Here is a 21,432-nt window from a genome sequence, read left to right on the forward strand (position 1 = left end):
GTATTGATCTGACGTAGGCCACAAACCGAGCTATTAAGACCTAGTTCACATCATGTTAAATGGTCTACATTTGAGGTAATCCCTGGGAAAAGCTCCCAACGTACATGGTGAACTTAGGCCTTGGCGGATGTCCTGACAGTATTATCCGTCACCGTAGACTTTAATGGCATCTGCTAAACGAATACATCATGAACTGGGGTCATGACATATCTGTTAAATGGATACAATTTATATTTTATGGATGACTAATGCCACTATTAGGGTAAGTACATGCGTAGCGTTAACACTGCTGCGTAATATGGTAGCAGCAGGGTGGATGAGATTTAAACAAAACTCATTAAGGCTAAGTTCACACTAGCGTTAGTATACGTTTTACCTCTCCTCCGTCAGAGGAAGAGAGGATCGAAAGACTAAATGGAAAGAAACGGTTCTGTTAGAATTACCATTGATTTCTTTTCTGTCAGTTGCTTTCTGTTTGTCTCTGTTCGCCAGGTTTCTGTTTTTTTTTTTTGTTTGTTTTTTTACGCAGCCCAGTCTGCAGAACTTTTGCTTCCGTGAAAAAAAAACAGAAACCTAGCAAACGGCGACAAACAGAAAGCAATTGACATAAAAGAATTACCTTTGTATTCCATGGTAATTCCAACGGAACCGTTGCTTTTTAGTCTTTCGATCCCCTTTTCCTCTGAAGGAAAGGAGGTAAACGTATACTAACGGTAGTGTGAAAGAAGCCTTACACGCTGCGTAAATGATGAGCGCAAAAAAACATTCAGAAATTAACCTGCGGTGCAATATTTTTTAACCTGCATCATGTCAATTGTATTTGCATAATCAATGCTTTTTTTGTTGTTGCAGGTTTTCCCCATTGAATTCAATGCGGGAGGTAAAAACTGCAAGAAATAGCAGATGTTGCAATTTTTGCAGCAGAAAAGCTGTGTTTCCACTGCAAAAAATCGCAATCTCAGGGAAAAAAAAAAATCTTATCCAGAATTCTGTACTTATTTATCCAGGCTGCACTCCTGGGATGACGTTTCATCCCATGTGACCGCTGCAGCCAATCACTGGCTGTAGCGGTCACATGGGATGAAACGTCATCCCAGGAGGCCGGTCTGCAGGACGAGAGTAAGTTTTTTTTTCTCTTCTGTTTTTCGCAGTGGACATTCCAGACAAAAAACTTCACCACAATTTGGTACAGTTTATCGGACGGAATTCCCTGCAGCCGCCAGGGCAGATACGCTGTGTACCTTTTACCCAGCGTATCCTCCTGTGTAAGCTTGCACTTAGGCATCTGTTTAAAATATCCGTCACCTATATACTGAACCTCAATAAAGCAAGAAACAAAATATTAATATAGAAAGGGCATAAAAAAAAACACAGATGTGGAACAAAAAAAAACCGGTTACTCTGATCCTTATGGAGTTTAAAAAAAAAACAAAACACCGTAAATCTGGTCTCCCATGAGTGTTAAAAACCCATCTTTACTTGAGTCTTGCATGCCCTAGTTATGTATAGATACTGGAGCTAGAGATGTATCGCTGCATAACGGCATATTTGTCAGCCAGGGTACTGCCAGAACTGAAGTGGCAGCTAGAATTAAGAAATGGTTGGACTAAAACCACGACTAAAGACAACAAAAGCACGTGTAAAAAACAAACAAAAAGAAACACGTTTTTATTATAACAAAAAATGCTCTTTAGTACGATAAAAACAGATTGAGGTGATCTAAAGCTGCTCGAAATGCTCTTTATAAAATGAAATATCACATCATAAGATAACATTTAAACTGTTTATGCTCAGACAGTGAGATTTACAGGCTGTCATTTTGAGCTGACAAAGCGCTTCCTTCACACACCGTTATCCTACCGGGCCGAGGTGTGAGTGACCCGTCTCAGAGATTTGTGCGTTGACAGGCTCCGCTCTTCTGCTCCATGTGAACCCAACATTCAGAGTCAATATTCCGTTCTATACTTAAAATAATTGGCTCCTGATCCATTCTAGAGGAACATGAGGAGAAGTGTTTCATTTTGAGTTTAGTAGGTAATAGTAGGAACATGTCTGTTTGCTCAAGTGTGTGACTAAACCTTGTTTGCTGTAGTTTGCATTTAGTAGGCGCTTATTAAGCAACATTTACATGTGTTGCTGGTAAACACCGCAAATTATAATGACCGTGTTTTAAATTTTCAGTAGCACTGCCCAATCCCACCCAGATGTCATGTGAGAGCTGACGTGACACCGTATAGAGGGCGAAAAATTGCCACCTCTCCAGGGGTAGTTTGAGATTCTAAGAGCATGGCTGCTTTCTTCCAGATATAACCCTACAATTGTCCATGGGTTGTGTCCGGTATTGCAGCCTATGCACAACACATGTACAAGAGTGGCGCTGTTAACGGAAGAAAGCAGCCATGTTTTTCTAAACCTATATAACCCCGGTTACAGATTACATTAGTAGCTCTTATATAATGAACATTTTTGTTGAAAGTAAACAAAAAGTAAATGTAAATATAAGTAATTGATTTGTCCTTATGTGACCTCTTTTATTCGGCTGCTCTGCTTATGTGTCAGTTTTTACTGTAGTTCTGACATTCTGTTTATGAACCTTAAAGCATCAGATGAGCAGTGCCATAGGTTCAGACTAGATAAGGGGTGTTAAAAACTTCTGCAGTTCAATGAGTTATGAGAAGTCTTAAAAAGGATCTGTCACTAGTTTATTAATTCCCTATGTCCTAACTAATCTAAGAGGCGCTATAATGCTGATAACTACAGGGTGATTTCAAAAACGTTTATTTGCAAAGTTATGTGCAGTTTCCTAAATATGTTAATATGGCTCTAATAGCCAAATAGGAGGTGACTTTCTTTTCACACTTGGTATAATGTTTTCTGTATGACGCTGTCCAATCAGCATACAGCTACTCCCCCCTTCCCTGCCCAGTAACACAGCCTGATCATATAGTATACAGCTTCCATTCCCGACTGTGTTTTCTCCGGTTGTTTCACAGCTAAATCTACTTTTTCATGTGACACCAGAACCGCTGTTCTAGGTGGTCCACAGCCCAAGATATGGCTATTTGAAGTGTTCCCCCTTCCCTCCAGCCTCAGTCTCTCACACTGTGTGAAGCAGCTTCATGCTGATAGGACAGCGTCAGGGGTTGTGATATAGCTCCACCTTTGGAGAATCGCTGGTATTGACACCATCTTGTCTAGTATAAACTCATTTGCATATTTAGAAAAAGGCTCATAACTTTTAAAATAATAAAATGTTTTGGGACACAATTTCACTAGCATTATCTCAGCGCCTATTAGATTAGCTAAGAGATATGGTATTACTAAACTAGTGAAAGAGCCTCTTTAACCCCTTCCCGACGTTTGACATATCCATACGCCAAAGTCTGGTAGGGGAAGTATGAAGCGGGCTCACGCAGTGAGCTCGCTCCATACGATGCCGGTGTCAGCTGTATGTTACAGCCGACACTTCAGAGTAACTAGCGGCATCGCGCTCGAGCGCGATCCCGCTAGTTTAACTCGTTAAATGCTGCGGTCAATACCGACCGCAGCATTTAAATCGTCAGAAAGAGGGGGCGACCCCCTCTAACAGCTCATCGCACCCTCCGCAATGCAATCGCGGGGGGGGGGGGCGATGGTTGCTATGGCTGCCTGGGGGTTCAATGAAGGTCCCCAGGTCCGCCATCTTTGTACACCTATTAAGCCTTGCCTCCGGCAGGGTTTAATAGGTGCCTGTCAGAATCACGATATACTGCAATACATTAGTATTGCAGTATATCGTGCAAGCGATCTAACAATCGCTGGTTGAAGTCCTCTAGGGGGACTAATAAAAAAAAGTAAAAATGAGTTAAAGAAAGTTTTTTTTTTTTTTTTGTGTCAAAAAAAATAATTAAAAGTTCTAAAAAAAAAACCTTTTCCCATTCTCCCCCTAGAGCATAGTAAGAAAATAAATAAATAAACAGAATTGGTATCGCCGTGTCTGTAAAAGTCTGAACTATTACAATATATCATTATTTAACCCGCACGGTGAACGCCGTAAAAAAAAGAAAAAAAATTGTCTGTCTGTTTTTTGGTCACCTAATCTCCCACAAAGAATGAAATAAAAAGTGATCAAACCGTCGCATGTACCCCAAAATGGTATTATTAAAAACCACAGCTTATCCCACAAAAAATAAGCCCTCATACCACTTAATCGATGGAAAAACAAAAAACTTATGGCTCTCGGAATTTGGCGACGCAAAATTAATTTTCTTTTTTACACAAGTAGTAAAACATAGAAAAAACGATATATATTTGGTATCGCCGTAATCGTATTGCCCACAGAATAAAGTTAACATGTTGTTTTAATTGCACAGTGAATTCTGTAAAAACGGCGCGCAAAAAACCATGGAGGAATCGCAGTTTTTTTCATTTTCTACTCCACAAATAATTTTTGCCCGTTTCCTAGTACATTATACGCCAAAATAAATGGTGCTACAAAAAACTACAACTCGTCCCACAAAAATCAAGCCCTTATAGTACTATATCGACGGAAAAATAAAGACGTTATGGCTTCTGGAATGTGGGGAGGAAGAAATGAAAATCTGAAAGTTGTTTACGACGGGCAGGGGTTAAGAACATCAATTTAAATAATCGAATGAAAAGGAATCAAAATAACATGTGATTATAATCCGTAATGAAAGTTACAACCATAGCTGCATCTATGGGGATCACCTTGAATAGTTCTTTAATAAATGTGACTTCAGAAGTCTATGAATACTTTATCTTAAAATAGATACACTTCCCAAGGATCATTCCATGATATGTGTTGTATCTGTCTGGAGCAATTCTCGGGTCATCCGCATTTGATCTTCAAGTAACTCTGTGACGAAGTGAATGTCAGGGCATCAAAGCAGCATCTGTTCTGGTCCCTTATGTCAGTCTGAAATGTTTGACTTTCCGCAAACCTCTTGAGTGGCTCAAGAAGATAGTACTTATGGTAAGAAATGCAGGTTCTAGTCCAACTCCATCTGTAATTTAACACCTAACTTCTTTTTTTTTTCTGCGGTTGGCAAGATACAACGTATATTTATTTATTTCTGTTACTTATATAGCACCAAAATATTCTACAGCACTGTACAAAGGTCCACCCTTACTGTACCCATTGGGGCTCACAATCTAAGTTCCCGATCAGTATGTTTTTGGGGTGTGGGAGGATACCGGAGTACCCGGAGGAAACCCACGCAAACACTGGGAGAACATACAAACTCCATGCAGATGTTTGATTTGAACCCAGGACCCCAGCGCTGCAAGTCAAATAATGCTAACCACTGAGCCACCGTGCTGCCTATAGCAGTCAGCCCCTGTTCATACACAGATGTAGCAGGGTTGGATTTTTTCATATAAACGTTTCTTATTCGCACCATGTAGTTTCATAAAGAACAATGTGATGTGAATCTCCAATTTTCTACATGTTAATGGCTGTTGTAATTTACATTTTTTGCACTTTCAAAATTCTATTTTGATTCTGTATATATTACTTTGTTTTCTGTTCACATTACTTCTGCTACAGAAGAACTTTACCTGTCTGTATAGAAGTTGACTGTATAGGGTGTACTGGAAGTGCTTTACATATATCTGTTATTTTTTTTCCTAGTACATAATGTTAAAACTTTAAACAGAGTCGACACTAGGACCGCAGCGAATGAGAACAATCAAGGCTGTGGCACGCACAGGAGTGCCACAGTCCCTTCATCGTGTTAATCAGAAGGGGTCTTTTGAGGTTATAACCCCCCCCCCCCCTCATTTAGATATTGATGGCCTGTCATTACATATTTACATAAATCTAAATGGGTGCCGTGTAATACCACATTTCCACTGCAGTGGCTGCCCGCACCATCAGAGCAAAGAGACCCACGATGATCAGCTCATGCCTGGGATGGCTTCATTTTGGAAAGCCGTTGTACAATTGGGACAACACCTTTATATCATGTTATGTGGACAAGTAACAAAGAGCAGGTGTCATAAGATGCCCTAATAAAGCTGCACTAGTTACTGGCGTACAAAGATTTTTATGTGCACGGTATGCAGATGGCGCTCCACATATTAGTTGCTGAGATGATTTCATGCCCTTCAGACTTGTCCATACTATGAAGTGCTTTAAACAAGTCTGAGGGTGTCATGTGACCACAGGTTCCCTATGCCCAAAACTGCTCATTGACAAACGGAGCATGCTGTTTTTATTTTTCATGCGCTACATGTTGTGCTGCTAATTTATTGGCTTCTTTTATGACTGTTTAGTAGATGCAATTGCATCTCCTATATGTTTTTATCTGCAGGAGTATGTCTGTTGTTCTTAAAAAAAACATTTATCAATTTTCTGATCTAATAAAGGATTGGCAGAAGAAATATTTAGCAAATTTTTTTTTTTATCACAAATAACGATCTTTTAACTTTTGTATGTTATTGTAACTCCATTTCGCTGATATAAAAAATGTAGAGCTTTCTTGTTTACATCTTTATTAGATCACTCCAGTGAATTAGCGTGAATACATCAAAGCTAAATTTCCCAGTACAATAAAACAGGTGTAAAATGCTACCAGTGACACAATGAGACAATACACCAGACAGTACAAATTATTGACCTGTCTGCAGCCACTAGTCTTGCTGCTGCTGTACTGTCTCCTGTTCAGCAATATGTTAAGCCTGGCTCCGTGGCAGACTGCCAGCCTACTTATTTAGGCTACTCATGATCTAAACCCAGCGTTGGCAGATGACCTATATGGAAAAGGATAAAAAGCTTAGGATAACAACAACTGAGAAAAAGGATGCTTTCAGCATCAAAAGGAGGGCACCCGCTATCATCTGTACATACATAACAGGATGCTTTGCACTGAGGATTAAAGGGAAGAGGCTTCAAATATTGTTTGAAGCCAACTGGATTCTTTCGTAACATACCACCGGCAATTCAGATGAAACATAACATATGGATGTAATGAGCAAAGAAACAGTTGTCCAATAATGTGCACTGGCCACAATGGAAAAAGCACAACGTGTTAATGTCCCTTCAACGCCATGATATCATGAGCGGCGGTCCACCTGTACAGGCATTAGAATCTTCCGGTGTCATTTTGCCTGTGCTCGTAATTCTACTGGACCAGACTGGTTTACGTAATATCGTCCTCTTCCATGTAGCTCATGCTGCACAGTACAGCAGATTTAACGTCTTCTCTTTATTACATCCTCTGAATGGGGTTTGGGGGCTGCAGATTTGATGGCGTGCCTTTTCCAGGTTGTTGGCTGCTACCGGGCCTTGTAGCAGTAGTTACTCCCCTGCTGTGTGGCGGTACCGTCTCTTAGACACCGTGTATGTTTGTACTTTTTGGCAATTTTTTATTTTGTACTGTGTGAGAATTTTTTAAAAAAATGCGCAATGTTCTAAAGATTCTACAAAAGTGATCATTCACTATTGGGGTCTGCGTTTGGTTTCTTTTAGCACCATATGTTAAAGGTGAAAGATATGATTACTGTATAAAATCTATTTACTATGATTTATTAGTCTCTTTCTAATCTCCGTAGGTATTGGAGGAAATTTGGTAGCCATACAGGCCAGCAGAATTTCCACGTATTTGCATTTACACAGCATTCCTGGAGAGTTACCTGATGATACCACAGGCTGCTTCCACCCTTGCAAGACCTTTTGTGGAACAGGTAAACTGAAAATGACTTCTTTCTTTTGTTTTTCTTAATTTTATTATTTTTCTTGATCAGTGGGACGATGACGACGACTAGGTATATATATCTCCTTTTTGATGACATTTGTGATGAAAACACTGTATATACAGTGCATTTGGAAAGTCTTCAGACCCTTATGCTAATATAAAAAGTATTCAAATTTTTCTCCACTTTGCACTCAATACCCCATAATGATAAAGTGAAAAAATAATTTTAGAAATTTTTGCAAATTTAACAAAAATGAATAACTCAAATTTCGCATGAACATAAGTATTCAGACCCCTTACTCAGTACTTAGTTGAAGCACCTTTGGCAGTGAGAACAGCCTCCAGTCTTCTTGGGTATGATGCCACAAGGTTTGCACACCTGGATTTGTAGATTTTCTCCCATTCTTCTCTGCAGATCCTCTCAAGCTCTGTCAGGTTGGATGGGACTGCCGGTGGACAGACATTTTCAGGTCTCCAGAGATGTTCGATTGGGTTCAAGTCAGGGCTCTGGCTGGGCCACTCAAGGACATTCACAGATTTGTCCCTAAACCACTCCTGTGTTGTGTTGGCTGTGTGCTTAGGGTCATTGTCTCGTTGGAAGGTGACCCTTCGGCCCAGTCTGAGGTCCAGAGCACTCTAAACTAAATTTAAGCAGGATTTTGTTACATTAATGACTTTATGACCTGCAGATTTGTAAATGCAATTAATTTTCTTTTCACAGGGGTGAATAAGAAATCGGCACAAGTTCTTCTCTCCCTTGTCATCCCTGGACACTTAATTTTTTTATACACCATCTATTTAATGAAGAGCGGCCACACATCCCTGACGCCCATCTTTATATTGACTTATTTACTGGCAGCTCTCCTACAGGTAGGAAATGTGACATTGCAGTGTTTTGGCGGTAAAGTGTCCTGTGTCGCTTCTCGAATCTTCTGTTTACTTAATGGGACATATCAGAGTATGTGTGTCTGTTATTACACTGCACAACCAACCCTCTCACTTCTTCCGAGTGGCCCCCGTAACTTGCAATAACAGATACAGGTTTGTTTCTGATAATATCTATTTAATTGATTTCGGCTAAGTTCAGAAGTGGCAAATATTTTCTGCTGCAGGCTTTGCCACAAATAATCAGTCAATCTGTGGTGAAATACATCTTTTATAGGTGGATTTTGCAGTGGATTTGACCCTTTGCAATGCATTAGCTTTGGAAATCTGCATGCCCTAAAATCCCCTTGCATTTATTTTATTTTCTTAATGTAGCGTGTCAATGGGGTTTTGTATGCAGAAATCCTCTATGGATACTGTCATAGATGTCATTTAGTATTACTGGTTATTGCCAAGAGGTTATCAGGAACTGCAACTACAGGCTGGTGCTGTTTTGTTTTTTGTGGTTTTTTTTTGCAGACCACTATATGGACTTGAATATGTAAACAAATATAGGTACACTTTTGTACACACTGGTTCCCTAGTTGAACCCGTTAGTGACCGGCCCATCGTGTTTTTACGTCGGTCACTAACGGGCCTTATTCCGATGTCATAGCCTTTTTACGTCGCGGCATCGGAATAAGTAAACAGAGCAGGGAACTGTCAGATCTCCCTGCTCTCAGCTGCTAGAGGTAGCTGAGGGCTGGGAGCGTCCCTGCTCAACCGGGTGAGATCGATATTAGTTTAGACAGCTGTCTTTAATGCAGGCACCAAGTTGATTTGAAGCGTGTAACTGGTCTGGAGGAGGCTGAACTCTTAATGGTTGGTAGGGGATCAAATACTTATTTCTCTGTGCACAATGCAAATAAATATATATAATTTTGACTATGTGATTTTCTGTTTGTTTTTTTTTTATATATAATCTATCTCTCACTGGTAAAATTAACCTAGCCTAAAAATTCTAGACTGTTCATGACTTTGACAGTGGGCAAACTTACAAAATCAGCAAGGGATCAAATACTTATTTCTATATATATTATGCAAAATTGGTGTCATATTCCCGCCCTTTGTGGTACCATTCCCTTCGAGCATAAAATCAATCCCTAAATGGGAAATCTAGTGGTTCTACGCCATAGTTAAGTAGGCGGATCACAAACTTGACTACCGCATGGGGCAAACCAACCTCATTAAGTGTAAGAATCACTGTTTTAATTCTGGCCTCATTTTCCATTAATGTGTAGAGACTGCTTACATCAAATGATACCAACCAGCTTTGTTCAGTGATGTTTATATTTTTCAACCTGGACAAAAAAAAAACTTTGCAGAATAGCATAGCCCCTTAGTACCTGATCTTTAGAGCATGAAACTGGACTAAACAGAGTCTGTGCCTGCTACTATAGGTCATTCACGGTTTTGTTTTTTTTGTTTGTTGTTTTTTTTAAATTAGGTGGTGTATTGGTGTATACAGGACAAGGGTAATTGGATTCTGTGGTACAAAGAAGCATTTCAAATCATCCTCCATAATCTAATCGGCATGTGCTTGTTCAACTATCTGGTTGATTTGTTCCCGGATATAAAATTTTGGGTCACAATCAAGTAATGCATAGCCCTCAGGAACAGACCAATAATTCAATACCTTTAGTTATATAATTATCCCTGTCCTAGACTACAAGGGCACCCTTTTTTTCAGCGGGTTTTACTTTTACTGCCGTGTTTTTAGACAAACGTTACAAAGCTTTTGCGCAGAAGAAATAACAAGTGGTGCTGAGGTCTATTTTCCCACGTCTGTTAATTAAATACTTGCATTCCCCATTAAACTAACAATGCTGGAACATTTTTTCTTAGAACTCTGCGTTGTTTTGTTTCTCATTCATTCAACATGGAAATGTATAAATAAACTGAAAACTAGGTATTACCATTACCCTAGATAATCGTGCTGTCACTGTCCGCACTGACTTGGTAGTGTCATTGTGCAGTGATATGCCCTATTGTCAAGGGAAATAATAGCATGCATTTGTCGATTTTAATCACAAATTTCAAGGAGGAATAACAGAGGGCTGGCACAATACGGAGTTCTAAGAAAAGATGCTCTAGAGTTGATATATTATGGAGACTGCAAGTATGTACTAAAACAGACATGTCACAGCATCATGGTATGTAATAAATTAAAGCTTTTATGTTAGTGTGAACAGAGCCTAATGTCCACTGTAGTATTTTTGCTAACAATACAGTCAATCTTGTTTTGAGGCTTGTCAAAGGTATAGCAGCCAGGTTAATAAATGAAGAATTTTGTTATGTACATATCCCATCTACCTTTATTTTGTAGTTTTGTATTATTCTTACTATGTACAAATGTTCTATATATTTGTTTTAAAAAAAATATACATATAATCTAAAAATGAAAAAAAAACAATTTGGAAATCATAATGAAGATTGTACCTTGATTTTTAAGGTGACTAAATACGTGTAACCTTATGGAAAAGAATCAGAGTGTAGAACTGTTAAAATCTGATCCAGACACAATTTAGATATTTTGCATTTAAAAAAAAACCACTGAATTATAGCAAGAAAGGCTTTGAGCTGGGCGGGATATTAAAGCCATTTAGCTTATTCGTGTCAGGAGCGAGACACTTTATTTTTTTTAATTTTTCAATGGTTTTTAACCAGAAAACAAAGTGCTTTCCATAGAAAAAAGAAGAATGGCAGTAATGATACAGAGGCTACAGATGCTTCACGTGGGCCCGCTAAGTACTGTACCACTTATATTGGTCCTTACAGACTTGTATGCTTTATTATTCATAAGACGCACCTGGGCTGATGTGCCCTTTTATCTTGTTTATTATTCAATGTTTTAGTTCCTTTTCTCTGGGAAAGCAACCTTTATAGTGTATAAATGTGACCGCACTTGTTTAGCGGTCTATTCCATATGCATGGGCTTCAGCACTGTGGATCATCTTGCAGAAAAATACTTCTCTCTCCTTTTTTTTTATATATATATATATATATATATATATATATAAATAATGCAAAATTGGTGTCATATTCCCGCCCTTTGTGGTACCATTCCCTTCGAGCATAAAATATATATATATTTATTTGGATTTATTAATCTTTAGAGGTTGGGATAAGCCAACGTTATCTAACGGATATGGCAGTGGTAACAAGCTTGTACGTTTAGTGAATCTTATCTGGATAAGACCGAGAAGATACAGTGCTATATGTCATAGTAGTATATTTACTTCTAATGAACAAAGATGTATCTCCAATATAGACTGTAGATAAATAAGGAATGGGGCTTGGGTATTATATATTAATGATAAGTTTGTATTTGTAAGTATGGCCTTTTTCGGTGTTTTTGAATAAATGTCCTTGTTTTTATCTGTTTTGTCTATATTAATGATAGTCTGAGCACCAGATTTGCGTGTGTGCGTGCGTGCGCGTTTGTTGCCGGGAGATATACATCTAAAACTTCTGTCTTTAGACAGCAGAGCCCCGGCTCCAGCCTGCACGGGACACCCGTGCAGGGCTTAGACTGGGCCACCGTGAAAAGGCGACGGTCTAGCCTAAGGCCCCTTAGTGACCGCCATGAAAAGACGTATTGGTGGTCACTAAGGGGCTAACACTGCGGTCGGTCAGTAAAGCACAACAAACTGGTGGTAAATATTCCTATTCTATCAATTGTCTTCAAAGCAGCTTACTCTTTTTTTGATTGAATCTATATACTGTAGAACACAAGTTATATGGCAGGCATACTATAAAGATCACCAGAGGACATACATTGAAACGTCTAGCAGTGGAAGCTCTAAATTTCATCTGGACTATCATGATCCCTAGGTAAGCTGCATGCCAATCCCCTAGAAGGCTCTTTGCTCTATGAAAGGTCCTCAGTCTTGTTACAGATGGCTGCTGAACTTTGTCAGGCTGCATCAATCAATATTAAATTCCACATTTTACAAAGTGACATCAATAACGCGCAGGTTACGTTTTTAGAATTGTGGCTTTACTCGTCTTCGCGGATTATCGGAGCTACAGAGTGTACAGAGTGTATGGCATTGATTGTATTGTATTTTTGTAGCTAATGCTATATGTGTTCTAAAGATGATTTACAGTGTGTTCTAGAATAGAAACAAGCCATTATTCCTTGTTCTAGTGCACTTTCTATTCCAACATCTTGGATCTCCACATTGATCGCAAATGATCTTTGAGCTAAGGGCCCTTTTACACCGGCCAATTATCGGGCGTTCACAAAATGCTTGTTCCTGATACTTGCCCTGTGTAAACAAGGCAAAGATCAGCCAATGAACGAGCAAACGCTCATTCATCGGCTTTATTGTTTACGCAGCCTAAAATATTATGGCTGTCGGCTGCAAACAGGGAGATGTTCTGCTAAAATTATAGAAATGCAAGGGGGCGAGTCATCGGGGTAACGAGCGCTCGTCCCCATACATTACTGATGATTGTTCCTTGTGAAAGGAGCAAACGAGCACCGATCAACGAGCTGTCTAGTTGATCAGCGCTGGTTTACGCAGCCCTCGTCGGGCCATGTAAATGTACCTTAGGTGTCAGCTGGCATTTCTAGCTTCATTCTTAATTTTCTTATTTTGTAATTAAGGCCTCATTCACACGGCGGGGTTTCCCGGCCGGGTGCCGGCCGTTCATAAATCACCCGGCTGCATTAGGAATAATAGACCCCTAATGGGGCTATTCACACGACCGATTTTTTGACGGCCGGGAAAACCGGCCGTGAAAAAATAGGACATGCTCTATCTTCGGCCGGGTACCCGGCCGCACGGCTCCCATAGAAGTCTATGGGGCCGGGTATTACACGGCCATCACCGGAATGTGTCCCGAGTGATGGCTGGGTTTTCCGGCGCTTGCGCTCTATCTCCTCCTCCTCACAGCGCAGAGTGCTTGTGAGGAGGAGGAGTTGATGCCATTCGGACGGATGCCATCGCTGTACACTGTGTGGCCAGGCCGGGGTGTACAGCAGGTGGAAGGGAGCGCTGCGCTGGCTCCCTTCCCCTGCTTGTTTTAAAAGCACCCTGGCCCGGGGACACCTTCGATGGCGCCGCTAGCAGCTGCTGCTGCTGCGGCTGCTACTACTGTAGCGACGCCACTATAGCAGAGCGGGGAGGTATCTCTCCACTCTGCTATGTGCTAGCCGCACTTTAGCTCCTTGAAGGAGCGGAATCCCCGTGTTTTCGGGGATTCCGCTCCTGGACAGAGCGCTTGATGTCTCTGTCCATATCTGGGCAGTGACATCAGGGGAAACTCCTGAAGCGGAATCCCCGAACACATGGGGATTCCCCTTCAGGAGTTGCCGCTGATGTCACTGTCCAGATCGGCCCGGCACGGATGCAAAACTTAATTCAAACCGGCCGGGCAAAATGGCCGATTTTTCCGGCCGACACTCGGGCTCTGGAACGACCCGGTCGTGTGAATCCCGCCTAAGACTTTCACCTTTGAAAATTATGCTTGTTACTGTTAATCAATATTATTAGGTCTAGTTCACACTGAGTTTTTTGACCGGCAGACAAAAATGTGCCTCAAAATTCCTTATGTAATTTTGAGGCAGATTTTCAATTGCCAGCGTTTGATGCTTTTTTCCCCGCGTTTTTTTTCCTGCGGCCATTGAATCTAATACAAAAAACATGGGCAAATGAGCACTGCCTCCCATTGAATTCAGTGGGAGGTCAGAGGCAGAAACCACTCGTAGAAAGAGCATGCCACTGCCTCCCACTGAAAACAGTGGGGCGTGTTTTGTGGCGATGATTCCGATGCGGTTTTCGCATGAAATTCAGCGCCAAAAAACTCTGTGTAAAACCGGCCCTTAGGAGAAGCAATTGTAGTTGAGCTTAAGAACTTGGAGTTACAGCCCAGAAGAGTCAGCAGGAATTGGTTGGGAACTATGAAAAAAACAAAACACCTTGATGTTCTAAAGCCCTAGCAGTAAGTGACTGTCGTGATTGATGAAAAGCCATTTGGGGAAACTGTTAGTGCTTTTGTTGTTGGGTAATAGTCGTGTGATCGGTACCTACATTCTTTTACACCCCACTAGTGGCACCACACTATCTGAATCTTATAGCGTCTTCTGTGTGGACATGAAGTCAGTCGCTCTATTCATTCCCATAAGACGCGCCTTGAGGCTCTCATAGGAATGAATAGAGACTGACTAACTATCAACACAGAAGACGATGTAAGATTTATTCAGTCCCACTGGGGGTCATGTGACCAAATGGCTGCCGCAACGTAGACTGAAACTACGACAAAGCCATAGTTCAGCTTTTTGGGATTTCTTCTTTAATCTCACAGAAAACTCATAACTCATTTAACCCCTTATTTTCCAGCTCTGTGTAACCTTCAAGCCTGAATCATACTTATCTCTCTAGTGTTTTTCTAGACTGATTGAATATTTGCAAGGACAGTTTGATAATGACAGTGAGTTTTAAAAATATTCTGTGTTTGTAAACAGGTATATGTCATAAGATTGGGAAAATTGGTGCGGGTGCAACTGCTGGGAGGTCTCTGATTCTTAGGATGTTGTTTAATATAGCCCAATATAGATGCATTATTTAAAAAAAAATATATATATATATATATATATATATATATATATATATATTTATTCTCCTTTATTTAGCTACATGTAAATGGGCTGATACAACTTCACATAATCGGCATAATTACTGCATTAAAAAAATCCACTAAGTGTTGCAGGTCCAAATACTGCTAGTGAGCATGAGCATTAAGGCCTATGAGAGAGAAAATGCCATCCTGTACATTATAATATATGCGATGCCACCGGATAGGTTATCAGTGTATGATCGGTGCGGGTCCAACACCCGGACCCCGCACCGTTAAGCCGCTCCGGCTGACTCCAGACACAGGACGTCCATGCCGGAAGCAGATAGGTTCCGGGTCATGGAATAGCGGAATTGAATAGGAGTAGAGCTACAGTTCTGCAGCACAGCCTCTATGCAATGTAGAGGGCCAACTGCTTCCGGCTCTGTACATTGCATAATGTGCCATAAAAATCCAGTGCCCGCAGGCCACCGGAGCAGCTGATCGGTGTGGGGTTCAGGTGTCGGACCCGCACCGATGATATACTGATTACCTATCCGGAGCATAGTTAATCAGTTGTCCGGTAGTGGACAACCTCTTTAATAGAGGGGGTCCCGTGTTCAGGATCCTAATTTTTTGGCTAGTGTGGAGAGCGGTTACAAAGAGTGTCTCTTGCTCTGAAGGACCTGTCCTGTCCTCCATTACACAGACAGCTCATTAATTTGAGTGGGCACTGTGAATTGCTAAACTTCCCCTGTGGTGGCGCTACAGGAAAATTAACTGCTTCCTGCTAGGGTCCCCCACAGATTACTGCTGATCACTTGGGTTGATATTGACAATAAGCAGATCACAAAGTGGAGAAACCCTTAAATAAGATTGTGTCCGTTTGACTGTTCGATGTAACTGGGTACGAGGGTACTAAAGTTCAGTTCCACTTATCACTTTAAACATGTCACAAAGATTTAAAATAGTAGGCACCATCTCTGTATTTGAAGTGCATTTGTCTCTTGACAGATGTGCTGTAATATATTTTCAGAATGTCACATACAGTGTTGGTCTGTAATCATGAAATATTGCAGTGTCTTGTACATAGCATAGCAGTTTATAGACTTCAATTTGTCAGTGGGAGAAGAAAGAGTGGAGTCAGCGTCGCTGAAAAGGTTCTCCAAGGTAAACATGCAGTTAAATATGTCTTTGGACTTCGGTCAGCACACCTTAACACATGCATAATGAGTTCGGCTCCAGCTATGAAGAAGGGCTTGTGTGTCAATGCAGTGCCACAAGATGACATCGTATAAAAGCAGGATTTTATTTAAAACACAAAGTATATAGGAATGTAGATCTATTTCACTAAAAGAAAAGGAAAATTTTTAAAATCTAACTTTTTTTTTGAATCTCCTCAATTAAATCCTAATCATATAAATAGACTAAAATACACACAATCTAGGGTGCAGGTTGCCAATCGCAACCAAAACAAGAGGTTGGTACAGTTCCTATGAATGAGGGGCATGAAATTATCAATGATACCTGAGATGAGTATAGAGGTCGCCTATTATACAACAAAGTAAATCGCTGTGGGTTAGAAGGTGCATTGCCCATCCACAAAGTGAATACAAATGTGCACTCCAGTCAAAGTGAGTTTCCCCTTTGCTGGTCCTTCAGGGGTCTTTAAACCTATTCTAATAATACAGTGAGTAGACCAACCTCAGCCCCCAAAACCTCACTAACCAGTCAAAATCAAAACATAACTTAGTAGGTCTAATTAACCCCTTAACGACTGCCAATACTCTTTTTTAACAGGGCATGCAGTGCTGTGTTTTTACAGCGCTGCGGAATTCGTTCTGCACATACTGCCCTAGAGCGGGTGCTCAGTTGTCTGACAGCAGAGCTCCTGTTTTAATAGCAGGGATAGAAGGAACTTCTTATCCCAGTAATTTAACCCTTTAATCGCTGCAATCAAAAGTGACCTTTTGGGTATTATGTGGGCATTATCAAAGACGACTCGTAGTTAAGTCTGCTCACCGGGTTTCCCAGTGACACAATTGGAGACTAGTGGACCCCTGTGCAGTCTATAAAGGGCAAGGCAGTCCACTAGGCCTGGTGTTAGAGCACACTAAGGCCTCATGCACACTAGCATGAATCCCATCCGTGTGACGGCCATTAAAACAACGGCCGTCACACGGACTCATGCATTTCAATGGGGCCGTTCACACGACCGTTGTTTCAACGGAGCATGTGAACGCTCCGTTGAAAAATAGGACATGTCCTATTTTACTGCGTGTCATGCATCCCTACATGGACTGTAATCTGAGGGGGAACAGTGGCAACTTGTCCCGCACGGGTCCACCTCGGACGTGGAAAACAGCAGTTTTTCACATACGAGGTAGGCTACGCTCATGTGAAGGAGCCCTAAATGTTGCCCCTTCAGCAGCCTCTGACATAGTAACACAAATCATAATGTATTAGCATACAGGAGTATGCTAGTAGGTTATAAGTTTAAAGCAAACGTAAAATAATTCCTCAATGGGATATAAAAAAATGTTCACACAAAAAACACACTTGTTTTGTGCATACATTACATAAAACCCTTCCTCTCTGACCCGATTGTTGTCTCTATGTAATGCTGTCTGCCGTCTGCTGGTGAAAGGCAAACACCTCCAATGAAATGTTCACCTTTTACCATCAGATAGCAGACCGTATTACTGTCTATACAATAGCCCGAGGAGGAGTGAGGGCACAAGAGGGAGATTTTAACCCCCCTTGTGTACACCTCTGCATGCCTGTATTATGTCCATGCCACCCAACTGCCAGCATACCCACCCGCTCAGACAACCGTATCCAAATATAGGCCGGAGGAGCGGTCATGCTGCTCAGGCAATACATAAGAATGTAGATATAAGGAAGTAGGATGTCTATGATTTGTGAAGTGCGTCTGCTTTAAGCGGCATGTGATGTTCAGATGACAGATTCTGTAGTAGAATTGCAACATAAGAAGGTAAAGAACAAGAGCAGGATAGAAAAAGCCTTCCAAAATCATTCTGTAGAAAATGGTAGTAGAGAATAAGCGTCAATGATTGACAGCTTTTCTTGAATGATTGTTAACTGTTTATAAAGGTAGAGCTGTCAATCACTGTGTGGGCGAGGGATGCCCGACTCTCAGGCACTTTTAAGAGGTCCTGGCAGCATTTAAACAGCTTTTTACCTCTTACGTCTCTCCTATCTTATACTGCCCTAGGGTAGCATATGAGACCTGACCGAGCCAATAATTCCTTATCCCAGAATCAAGCCGCTGTCTTCCAAGCTGCCAGGTCTGAATGTGCTGGAGATGCACATCAATTTTTGATTTCACGTCCATTTTGGTGACAACACAGTATCTGCAGAGAATTGTCACCCATGAACTGTGCTCTATTGCAAGGCAGTGACACAAACATAGCCTTGTCTCTCACTGAGCAGCAGCTTGAATATAAAATTATACATTAGGTATTCTGAAATCCAGAACGACAAATTAAGTTTCCCTTAAACTGCTCTTTCTTTTTTCTCACCCCAACTGGGATGTGCTGAAGGAAGGTAAAGCATACACTGCGCTCGTGAAATGAACCTGAACTAATATATTATGGAATTGCATAAGCATCCCTATAATATAAATTTATTGTAAGTTTACCTTTTTTTCTAGAGTATTCCAATAATCTGCTCGCAGGGTTGAGGAGGAATCAAACTTCTAGGCATACTGTCTATTGAGAGGCGGCTTGTGCTAATGTGATGGATGGACAGCCACGTGGTATATGTTAGTCGAATATATTAGAGAGCTGTATAGATTGTAATCTAATTTATACGAAGTTCACGGTCCTTTTTTTTCCTCAGCATCTTTTTAAAGTGTACCTATAGTTTTGAAAGACCTAACATGTCGTAGAGACTGGTCAGACATTATCAATGGTGTCTATGTGCTGAGACCCAATTGAAGAAAACAGTAGCCCTTTCATTATAGCAGAGTGCTGTGTCCCCCTGAAGAGATAAGACCAGGTTGGGCAATTAATCAGAAAAAAACCTTAATCGAAATTCAGCGCATGTAACGGAGGTCATCTTGCACATTTTTATAATTTTTCTGGTTTGCGGATGCAGATACAGTTAAATCCTGTCGGAGAGCAGGGGGCCATCAATTCCCTGCTCTACTATTCATTGTATAATGCTGGCCGCTCACGGTTCAGCGCAGACAAACTGCCTCTCGCCTGTCTGTGCTCAGCCATCAGCGGCTCCACACGCATGTATTCAGAGTCAGCTACACTTCTGCCATAAACCGGCGTTTCAGGCAGCTTATTGGTCTACAGTCCCCTCATTACCCGCCCCATTTACTTCTTGATTAGCCTCAATTCCTGCCTGCCATGGAGAGCGGACAGTGCTCGCCCTAATGGTATATACATGGATGATAGGACCTATATACAGATGGGCGGACTGGTATATACAGGGATGATGGGAGTCCCTGTATATTACCCCCATCATTCATGTATATTACCCCCATCATTCCTGTATGTAACCCCCATCAACCCTGTATACAGGGATGATAAGGGTAATATACAGGGATGATAATATTCAGGGACCCCCCATCATCCCTGTATATAACCCCCATTATTCCTGTATAAAACCGCCATCAACCCTGTATATACCATTGGGACGGGCACTGTCCGCTCGCCGCGGCACGTGGACATTGAGGCTAAACAAGAAGTAAATGGGGTGGGCATTGAGGACACCGTGGACCAATAGGGTGCCTTAAACGCCGGTATATGGCGGAAGTCCAGCGAAATCTGAAAATATATGCCGAGCCACACAGACCAGAGCAGCAGAGGGATCTCCCTCGCACGTCGTTGGAACGAGCTTAGGTGAGTATGTATTTTATTAGGCGCTATTAGGGTTGCGTGGGGGCATTAAACTGCGTAGCTGCAGCTATGGGAGCATTATACTGTGTGAGGGGCAGTGTTGGGGTATATTATATACAGCAGGCTGAGAGGATCTATATTAATTCAATGGCGTGTCATGCAAAAAGATGTGGCGTGTAAAAGGGGCTGCGACCTAAAAATTTATTATTCGTAATAGAGGTTACTTGTTCAATTAATCGTGCTTTTGATTTAGGCCATAATCGCCCAGCCCTAGGCATTAGTGTCCATTAGTCAATGACCAATCTTTTTTTTGTTTTGTTTTTTTCCCTAAGTGAGACGAGCCACCCAGGAATAGCCCTTTAAAAAAAAAAGCACAGCAGCCCCTCAGTCTAGCGACCAGTGGGGGTCTTCACACAAGGACCTAACCATTGACTACTTCTGACATGTCTATGTGATATTTCAGAAGTTCTTTAAAACTGGGTATAAAAGAAAAGTGAAATCCATGGTCAAATCTGTATCAACCTAAATATTCAGCAACTTCCCGAGTCACCTCAACAATCTGCCCAGTGATACGGTACATACTAGACCGGGAGGAGGGGGATGCAGCTTGTGTATGCCGTGCCCATCAATTTTACAGGAATGGAAAGAGAAAATGTAGATTTACAGAAACCAGCAGAGGAAAAACAAAATATGCATGTTGTACATAACCGTTCTGGCTGCACTACCTCTTATGCACATCTACTACTGCCTAAATCCTACTTGGATTTTTTTTTCGTCTGAATTTCCCTTGGCTGAGATGCTAGGACATTGTGTTATAGATCAGTACATGTAAATAAAGATAACAAATTCCATGGACCTACTGCATACATCGAGCTGTATGGATACAGTGAACTGAATTTGAAGCTTACAAATTAATAAAACAATTTTATTGCTCTGAATATCTTCCGTATAAATAATGGTTCAGCATGAAAGACCTGACTAGCGAATGATACTTCTCATCAGAACGCCCAGCTAGTAAAAGTAGTAAACACGCCCCGATGTACGCACATAATACACGCCCAGTTGGACTTTTACTTTAAACACGCCCAGTTGGACTTTTGCAAGCCTCATTTGCATAAATACAAAAATGGTCATAACTTGGCCAAAAATGCTCGTTTTTAAAAAATAAAAACGTTACTGTAATCTACATTGCAGCGCCGATCTGCTGCAATAGCAGATAGGGGTTGCAAAATCTGGTGACAGAGCCTCTTTAAATTTGGTCAATTTTACCTTCTTATTTAAAAAAAATAAAAAATAAATACTTTTAATAAAACATTAAGGCTTCATGTAATGTACAATTTGTGTTCCCTGTAAACTAACTCCCTTCTGAAATCTAGCGA

General features: G+C 41.1%; 1 protein-coding gene across 1 annotated transcript in view; it reads left to right on the forward strand.

Annotated features, from left to right (window-relative positions):
- The window catches only part of SLC41A2 (solute carrier family 41 member 2), a 76,818-nt gene that overhangs the window by 53,716 nt on the left and 1,670 nt on the right, over positions 1 to 21,432 (forward strand). The window contains exons 9-10 of the mRNA XM_075856646.1: positions 7,555 to 7,686; positions 8,419 to 8,567. Of these exons, the coding sequence (XP_075712761.1) occupies positions 7,555 to 7,686; positions 8,419 to 8,567 (281 nt within the window). The remainder of the gene's footprint in view (positions 1 to 7,554; positions 7,687 to 8,418; positions 8,568 to 21,432) is intronic.

This window comes from Rhinoderma darwinii, chromosome 3 (genome assembly GCF_050947455.1).
Source record: "Rhinoderma darwinii isolate aRhiDar2 chromosome 3, aRhiDar2.hap1, whole genome shotgun sequence".
In the NCBI taxonomy this organism is placed as follows: Eukaryota; Metazoa; Chordata; class Amphibia; order Anura; family Rhinodermatidae; genus Rhinoderma; species Rhinoderma darwinii.